This window comes from Balaenoptera borealis (genome assembly GCF_965194805.1).
Source record: "Balaenoptera borealis genome assembly, chromosome: 5".
Taxonomy (NCBI): Eukaryota; Metazoa; Chordata; class Mammalia; order Artiodactyla; family Balaenopteridae; genus Balaenoptera; species Balaenoptera borealis.
Genome location: NC_138862.1, coordinates 12,358,734 through 12,367,525, shown reverse-complemented (window position 1 = coordinate 12,367,525; position 8,792 = coordinate 12,358,734). Strand labels below are relative to the sequence as shown.

Here is an 8,792-nt window from a genome sequence, read left to right as displayed (position 1 = left end):
GTCTAACCACCGATGCTTACTTCTATTTATTGAGCCCTTCTGGGGCCTCTCCCTGCTCTGGGCCCCCCGGGGATGCAAAGTGAGTTGGGGCGCAGTGAGGACCCTCAGGGACCTCCCCCGCTGCAAGGGAACCAGACCCTCGCAACAGAGCAAGGTGGACCCTGTCGGGGAGCAGGGAAAGCTCTGGGTGCTACAGTGTCTCAAGCAGGAGGTGATCCCTGAAAGGCTAGTACAAGACCGGATGGGCCGGAGGAAGGGCAGGAGGGAGTGGAGGGAACACGTGAAGATGAGGAGAGAGCAGAGCCCATCAGGTACTCCGTCCGGGTCCTGCGAAAGGGAAGGTGGAAGGGGAAGAGGATGGGCAGCCGGTGGAGGCCGGGTGGACCCGGCAGTTGGCGTCAAAGGGCTCTGGACCGGATCCTTAAGGCAACAATGGGGAGAGGCCATGCTGCTTCAGCTTCCAATATAACGAGGCAGGCCACCCATCCAGTGCTCAGAGCCGGCTTCGCCCCTCTGTATGTGGAAGTAAGAGGCTCCACGCCCTCCACGCCTGCAGCTCCCCACCCGGACCACACGGGGGTACGGGGAACGCATGCATTTCCTGTCCCATCTCCAGAAACTGGCCTCTCAGACCTGTCACCTGTAGCCTGGAAGAGTCTCTCCCACGCTCAGAAACCTGTTGCTTCCTCTAACGGAAGGTCTTAGCCCCAGGCAGGGTCAGGGGCTTCCTGGTCCCCTTTGTCCATGCCATGCTGTACCCGAGTGGAGCGCACCCCACCTCAGGACTCGCTCCCCAGATTCATCTCTCTGTTCACCCTGATCCCCCATCTTCCAGATTAATCTCAATGGGGGGAGGGTGTAGTGGCCTAGTATCTCAAGGAAGGCGGGAGAGAGTGGATGGAGGTGTAGGACTAAGCCACTGAGGCCCCTAGGACTTGGGATCTTGTGGGCTGGAGGTTGAACTCAGCCCATGCCCTGATCTTCAGTCTTCAGTATCTTCATCTGTAAAATGGGAACAATGTGCCTTCTTCTTAACACCAAAGGGCTGTTGCGGAGCTTGGGTAAGATAACAGTTTGTAAGGTGAGATCTATCAAGGTTAGTTCTGGGTCACTCCTTGGTCCGATCCCAACTTCATTCCACTGTGAACTTGGGGGGCATGTTAACTTCAATGGCAGGGATCCTTAGGAGCAGGTGACAGTCATGGGCTTGATGGGGGGGGGGGGCGGGTGATCCAGATGCAGGGATTGACTGGAGGGAAGGGGCTTCTAGTTTGGGGTTTTTTTGGTCTGCTTTTTTGTTTGTTGTTTCCCTTTAGGTGACACCTAAGCATGAGCCAGGCCAGGGCACGGGGGTCCTTTATTCTCAAAGCCTCACACTCACTCACACAGCTCAAATATTAGCAGAATAAAGAAATCACAAAGGGAGGATATTATTCAACCCTCTCACCCCCTCCTCAAATCTCACAGCAGACACACCCTTAGAGGCCACAAGTAGTTTCTAGAAACCCATTTTAGGAATGAGAGCCTGAGGCCAAGGGCAGACAACCCGAGATCCCTAAGTTTTGGATGCCCACCACCTCACTGCCTCCATCACCATGCTGCCTTCCGGGACCTGCCCCTCTGCTCAGGGGACCTTGAACAAATGCCCACACTCCTCTGAGGGTCAGTTTCCCCATCTGTAAAATGGGAGTAAGTAATACTTCCCTCCTAGGTCAGGGAGAGATGAAATGAGATGAAGTCTGCCCAGACCCACTAGGCACAGCTTAGGTCACCTCTAAGTGGTCATTACGTGGAAGTCACTACCCCTGTCATTCTAAATGCTCCCATATCCCCCGCAATCCAGATTACAGAACTCCTGGTTTACTGTGTAGACCGAAGAAATACACACACACCTTCCACCACATTTACATGAACTTTACCAGTTTGGTTTCACACCAGCCCACGTGCATATTTGCACGTGTGTGCATTCCAAAGTATTTACCAAGCACCCTCCACGTGTCAGGTCCTGTGCTAGGCGCTGGGGCCGGGGACACAGAGATGACCCGGACTACTCCGGTCACTGAGTCTCACGGGGAAGACAAAGTATTTGTTTGCAGAGTTCTGCCTTCCAAGCTCTCTGATCGCTCACGTTTGGACGCCAAACGCTAGCATTCCGCTTCCCTTCTGGTTTCCGGACCAGGAGCGATGGCTGCAATCTTTTTTCTTTTCTTTCCGGGAGCCTCGCCTCCCACCACCAGCCCCGGCCCGCCCTGCGCAAGGACGCCGCTCTCCTTGGCACCCGGGCTGAGACGCTGCCTGAATGTGCGCAGGAACTCGGAGAAGGGAAAGGCGAGAACAGGAAAGAAAGGCCCGGGAGGAACCCGGGAAGAAGTGGGAGGTCTGCGCCTTTGGAGCCCCGCGCCAGCCCGCCCCGGCCCGTTTGGCACCAGCTCCTCCCGGGCCGCCAGGCGGCTGAGCAAAGGCCGGCCTGACACTCACCCGGCCTTTTGTGGGAGGGAAACACAAAGGAGAAGGAAAAACACGTCTTCCGTTTTGACGGAGGAGGCCGACAGCTCCAGGACGCCTGGGCCAGCCAGGAACTCCCGGAGCCGGGCCCATTAGCCTCGGCAAGTGAGCACTCAATTTCGCGGGAAGGGGCTGAGGCCCAGCTGCGCGCGCGGGTGGGAACCGCGGTGCCCGGGACACTCCCAGGACGCGCACACCAGGCGCCGGGCGCAAGACCTGGACAAGTGCCGGGCCGCCTCGAGGACCCACAAGAGAGCAAGCGCCAGTGGCCGAGCTCTCGTTTCTGATTATTCCTGGAGGGGGTAGGAGGACTCTCGGAGACAGAGCGAGAAGTGTTCGGCGAACCACTTGCCCAAGGGCTAAAGAAGCCCCGGGGACACAGACCGCTCCCACCTCCCGAGCAACTCTCTGGCGACTGGAGGATGCTGGGGAAGGATGCCCGGAGAAGGCGCCCGCAGCCTCGAGCTGCCAGCCCGAGCTCCGGAAGTGGGGAGTGAGGATCGCGAGGTGCCGCTTCACCGCCTCCGAACAGCCACCACTGCCTCGGCTCGGTGGCGCGGAGCCGGGGCCCGGGGCGTCCTTACGCGCGTCCACGCGGGAACCTGGCCAGTAAGCCAGCTCTCCTGCCTCCGGACTGTGCCTTCCCGGGCTCGGAACCCGCGCCGTGCCGGGAGGGGCCCCTCAGCCTTCGCCCCTGCTTCCGACTCCAGGCTTTGGAGCAAGCGCGTAAAGAACCGCGCACTCTCGCGGACCGCGCAGGGTGCAGGACGGTCGCCGGTGGCAAGCAACAAAAGGAACAGGGGTTTCAGGACACGTGCCGCCGGCTGGACTAACCTCAGCGGCTGCAACCCAGGCGCGCACTCGTTGCGCCTGCTGGTGTTTATTAGATGCACTGGCGCGCTCACAAGTCCACGCCCCAGTTGGTGGCCCAGAGCTCACACCCCCACGAATGTCCTCACCGTCGGTGGCCGGGGAAGCCCAAAGGAATGATCCTCGAATACCCGAGCTCTTCCGGCTCCCCACCCCCGCTCCCTGCGTTCTTCCAAGTGACAGATTCGCCTAACTGAACTGTTGTGGGTCATCCTTCGTAACCGTTGGACGACACATCTCCACGCTTCAGTTCTTCATGTTTTAAATACATATTTAACGGATGGCTGCAGAGCCAGCTGGGAAACGCGCGGGTTGAAAAATAATTCCCCAGAAGGCACGAGCTGGGGCATGGGGGAGAGCCCGCTTGGCTTTCTAGTGGAGACGGGGCTGGAAGACTTATCCAGAAACTGGGAGCAATAATATGGGTTTCTTTTTGTATTTGTTTATTTTGTAACTTTCCTACTTGAAGGCGAATTATTCGCTAAGTTTATTTGTTTGCCTGTTGTTGTTGTTTTTTTTTAAGCCGTACATGCAAGTTAAAAGTTCCCAAATAACGGAGGTAACCAGAGGCCGGTAACACTCCCTGGGAGAGAGGGCTGAGGCGCGTTTGTGTGTCTGCAGTATAAAAGGCTAGGGTCCTGGATCTGGAGAAACAAACCTCTGTACTTGAAATGCACGGGTGTGAGAAATTCAACTAGCGAAAATGTCTGAGGTTAGGGAGACGGCGGCCGCCTCTGCTATAAAGGAACCACCAATGCTCGCATCTGCAGTACAGGCAGGGCTGCGCTGTAAAGGGTTGGCTTTTTTTTTTTTTTTTTTCCTGTAGGCTTGCTACAGACACAGTCTCTTGATTTTCCCATCTGTAAAATGGGTGGAGGCGTCAGTACCACACGGAACTACCTCAATGAGGCGCTTCTCCAGATCGGGTTGAATTCCTCACGGTCAAGGATTTCCGGGTTTGGGAGCTAGGCTGCGATGGGTAAAACGTGATCCACCGCGGCCGCAAGCGGTTGGATCTTTCTGTCTGGCCCACGGTGTGGAGAGGTCTTTGCCCAGGCTTGAGACTTCTTTTTACAGACAAAACAGCTTTGCCCCCTACCCCATGGCGTGGTGACCACCACAAAGATAGTGCAGAAAATACCGTCACCTGGTTCCCGTGCTGTGAGGGGATGCTTAACTCTGAGCTCGACTCTCCCCTTGTGTTAGCGTGGTTACTATGCGGAAATACCTCGTCCCTGTGTCTACACCACCGTCAACTTTATGAAGAGTGTGATTTTTTTCAAAACACCGTTCTGGAGTCGGTCCCTTCTTTTCTTCCCCTTCTTCTTCCTCGCAAGGCCCTGCACCCAGCTGGGGGCGCTACTGGCCGCCGGCCGAGCTGCGGCAGCCGCCACCTCTTAGAGGCGCGCTTAGAGTGCGAGGAAAGTAGGAGGTTTGTGCCTGGTTATCTTGTACGTTTGCGGCTCAAAATGCCCACGTGTTGATGAAACCCATGAGGTGGGAACAGGTGGCGAGAACACACACACACACACACACACAGAGAGAGAGTGAGAGAGAGAGAGAGAGAGAGAGAGAGAGAAAGGGCGGAGACTCCAGCCCCAGCTCCTGGGTCGCCAGGGTTATCCACGCGAATCCCCAAGATCCGAACGCCTTGTGCATCAGGTTAGTTTGTGTACAGAGCCCCCATCCCGTCCCATCCCATCCCCCAGCCTGACTTTGTGTTCCTGTATTTTAATAGAAATTTGACCATATTCCCTCTCTCCCTCGGTCCCAACCGCTGCCCTCTGCACTTCCCCCGCGAGCCCGCCCCCCTCCTCCCCCTTAGCCTCTCACACGCCCTCTCGGGGTCCTTGCTCCAGTCCCTCCCCAAGAATCTCCCGGCCGCGGGCGCCCATTGGCTGTGAGCGGGGAGGAGGCGTGTGCCCGGCCCGGCGAGTTTCATTGAGCGGAATTAGCCCCGATGACATCAGCTTCCCAGCCCCCCGGGCCGGCCCAGCTCATTGGCGCGGTGGCCCCTCCAGGACCTGCACTTTGTTCCCCGCCCCCGCCGCGGCCACCGCCGCCGTCGCCGCTGCCACCGGGCTATAAAAACCCTCCGAGCCGGGAAAGGTGCGGATGCGTATTATAGACCGACGCGACATCAGCGCCTTGGCCCGGTTCTCTGCTACAGCTTTTGGGAACGAGCTCCTCTAATTGCATCCACAGTAAGTGTCCCCGCCCCCCAGCAACTCCAGCCTACATCCCAGGGACAGACGCCCCTCACTTCGGCTGCGACCCGGGAAGCTCCGTTAAAGGGGACGCAGATCCCTCCCCTGCCCGCCTGTTCTCCTGAGCGGCTTCGCTGCTCTGACCCTTCCCACACTGACCGCAGCACACCTTTCGCCAAAAAGCGAGAAGTCGGGGCAACAATAGCTTCTTCTGCCCAAGTCCCGGTCAGCTGGCGAGCCCCCGGCTGGCCCCGGAGGCAGCGCGTGGAATCTGGGCCCGGCGCGGGCGCTGGGTGCCGGCCTATGAGCGTGTGTTTGCTGCGCGCTGTCGATGGAGATAAGGTGGATGCGTTTGAGGAACCAGATAAATACTTCTCTATTTAGATCTCCACCTTCCCAAAGAAAAGCCCTCACTTGATACTCTTTCATTCCAGCCCTGGAGATCCAGCCTCCGCATTCCTAATAAAAGGCATAAAAACCCTGGAATGCCACCCTCACTGAGGGGCACCCCATCCTCCCTGGATTAAACCACCTGTGGATGAGAGCGGGGGGAGGTAGCAGGGAGGGAAAGAGAGATGACTTTAGCGTACCTGCATGCCGCAGGAAGGAAGGCCAGAGACAGCGAGGTGCACCAGAAGCGACCGGCCACACGCGCCCGGACCCCGAGCTGCGGTGCAGGCGGGAACAGCTTTTCTGTCTCACTGACCGAGTGCCTCTCGATCTCAGTCTCGATTCTGATCTCTACCTCTCTCGTGTTTCTTCTCCTCTCCGCAGTAGGCGTCCGTGGAAGCTTTGAGGACCGAGGGAGGGAGGACCCTGCGAAAGCTGCGACTATCCCTCGGGGCCATGGACTCGGACGCCAGCCTGGTGTCTAGCCGCCCGTCGTCGCCAGAGCCCGATGACCTTTTCCTGCCGGCCCGGAGCAAGAGCAGTGGGGGCAGCGGCTTCACGGGGGGCACCGTGTCCTCGTCCACGCCCAGCGACTGCCCGCCAGAGCGGAGCGCCGAGCTGCGCGGCGCCATGGGCGCGGCGGGCGCGCACCCGGGGGACAAGCTGGGCGGCGGTGGCTTCAAGTCATCCTCGTCCAGCACCTCGTCGTCCACGTCGTCAGCGGCCGCGTCGTCCACTAAGAAGGACAAGAAACAGATGACTGAGCCCGAGCTGCAGCAGCTACGCCTCAAGATCAACAGCCGCGAGCGCAAGCGGATGCACGACCTCAACATCGCCATGGACGGGCTGCGCGAGGTCATGCCGTACGCGCACGGCCCGTCGGTGCGCAAGCTCTCCAAAATCGCCACGCTGCTGCTGGCGCGCAACTACATACTCATGCTCACCAACTCGCTGGAGGAGATGAAGCGACTGGTGAGCGAGATCTACGGCGGCCACCACGCCGGCTTCCACCCATCGGCCTGCGGCGGCCTGGCGCACTCGGCGCCCCTGCCCGCCGCCACCGCGCACCCCGCGGCCGCCGCCCACGCGGCGCACCACCCGGCGGTGCACCACCCCATCTTGCCTCCGGCCGCCGCCGCCGCCGCCGCCGCTGCGGCCGCCGCCGCGGTGTCCAGCGCCTCCCTGCCCGGCTCCGGGCTGTCGTCGGTCGGCTCCATTCGGCCCCCTCACGGCCTGCTCAAGTCTCCGTCGGCGGCGGCGGCAGCCCCGCTGGGGGGCGCGGGCGGCAGCGGCGGGGGCGGCGGCGGCTTCCAGCACTGGGGCGGCATGCCTTGCCCCTGCAGCATGTGCCAGGTGCCGCCCCCGCACCACCACGTGTCGGCCATGGGCGCCGGCAGTCTGCCGCGCCTCACCTCCGACGCCAAGTGAGCTTGGCCGGTGCAGGCGCGTTCTGGCGAGCGGGGCGGGAGGGGGCGGGGGGGGGGGGGGGCCGGAGGCTGCGGGGAAGCGAGGACCGGCCGGCGCTGGGGCCTGGGAGCTCAGTTCCAAGGAGGAGCGCGGCACCGTGGGCTGGGGGTGGGGGCAGTGGTGAGGACGCAGCACCCAGGAACGGAAGCAGTGGAGGCGCGCACTGCACAGTGGGGAGTGACAGGGGCATTTGCTCTGGGACCTGGTTCAACCCCCTCTGGCTTTAAACAGCGCTGCTCGGGTAGACACCGTTTTATAAGAAGGCACAGCTACGTGCATCCCTTCCGCCAAACCCCCCTTCCCCCGAAAAAGAGGTGATTCTAAAAACTGTAGTTTCCCTGAGAACTTGGCCTCACACGGCCGGGGCAGCCCTTGGTTATACCGGGGAGGAAAGGAGGGAGGGGAGCATTGGAGACTTCCTTTCCTGCCTCCTCTCTGGGCGGGAAGGAGACTCCCAGCCACACTCCAGAAGCGGCTGTCCGGGCCTCGCCCTCACGGGTCGTCCCTGGCCCTGGGCCAGGGGTACGAGTTGGTCAGAAGCCGGTATTTGGTACCAGAAGCACTTACGGTCGTGTCCAATCTCCATATGTGGATAAACCCACAGCTGTCTCAGAACTGTTACCGTTCCTCCCTGTCGCCCCTATTGGTTTGGGGGCTTGTGGCTTTCTAATAAATCTGTCGATGTTCCTTTTTCAACGGTATGAGCAAGCTTTATAGACGGTCAGAATAGAACCACTTGTGGATTGGAATAACCTAAAACTGTCGACTTTAGGTGCGGGTGTTTTTTTTAGTTACTTTAAAATAGAATCTCCCTCCCTTCCCATTCTTTCCATCTCTGAGCACAAAGTGATTTGATGTCTTACCTGATTGGCAGCAGTCATTTCGGTACCCGAGGGTTTGACAGAACTCAAAGGATGTTGCTGTGAATGTAGTTTTGGTTATTTGGGGAGTTCTGTTGGCTGTTTAGTTTTTTCTTTCTTGGATGTGTAAATATCAATCATGAGGTAAGTGCGTTCTGCGGAGCTGTTTGCTCACGTGAGTGCCAGTCCTACCCCCTCACCCCCCCCCCCCCCCCCCCCCGTCTAAGCCGGGTTTCTTCTATGTTGGTTTCTTTTTGCCACTTTAACACAAATGACAAACTCCTCCACGTGCTTCATGTCTCCCGCAAACCGCCTGGGCGCTACCGGAGTTGCAATCTGGGCTTCACAGCGTCTGCACGTAACACCCCGCCTCTGATCGCTGCCCCTTGCAGAGAGTGTATCATCTGTTTTATTTTTGTAAAAAGAAAAAAGTGCTAAATAATATTTATTACTTGTTTGGTTGCAAAAAAAATGAAATAAATGATCGAGTGTT

At 58.9% G+C, this 8,792-nt stretch overlaps 1 protein-coding gene across 1 annotated transcript; it reads left to right on the top strand.

Moving 5' to 3' along the window:
- Positions 1 to 5,423: 5,423 nt before the first annotated feature.
- Positions 5,424 to 7,422, top strand: OLIG2 (oligodendrocyte transcription factor 2). Its single transcript, XM_082395159.1, has 2 exons — positions 5,424 to 5,579; positions 6,357 to 7,422. Exon 2 carries the CDS (start codon positions 6,429 to 6,431, stop codon positions 7,398 to 7,400), a length of 972 nt encoding a protein of 323 aa, XP_082251285.1. The 5' UTR covers positions 5,424 to 5,579; positions 6,357 to 6,428; the 3' UTR covers positions 7,401 to 7,422.
- Positions 7,423 to 8,792: the final 1,370 nt, after the last annotated feature.

What these genes read in the sequence shown, in the direction of transcription:
- OLIG2 (XM_082395159.1), top strand. Translation starts at nt 6,429, where the DNA reads ATGGACTCGGACGCCAGCCTGGTGTCTAGCCGCCCGTCGTCGCCAGAG.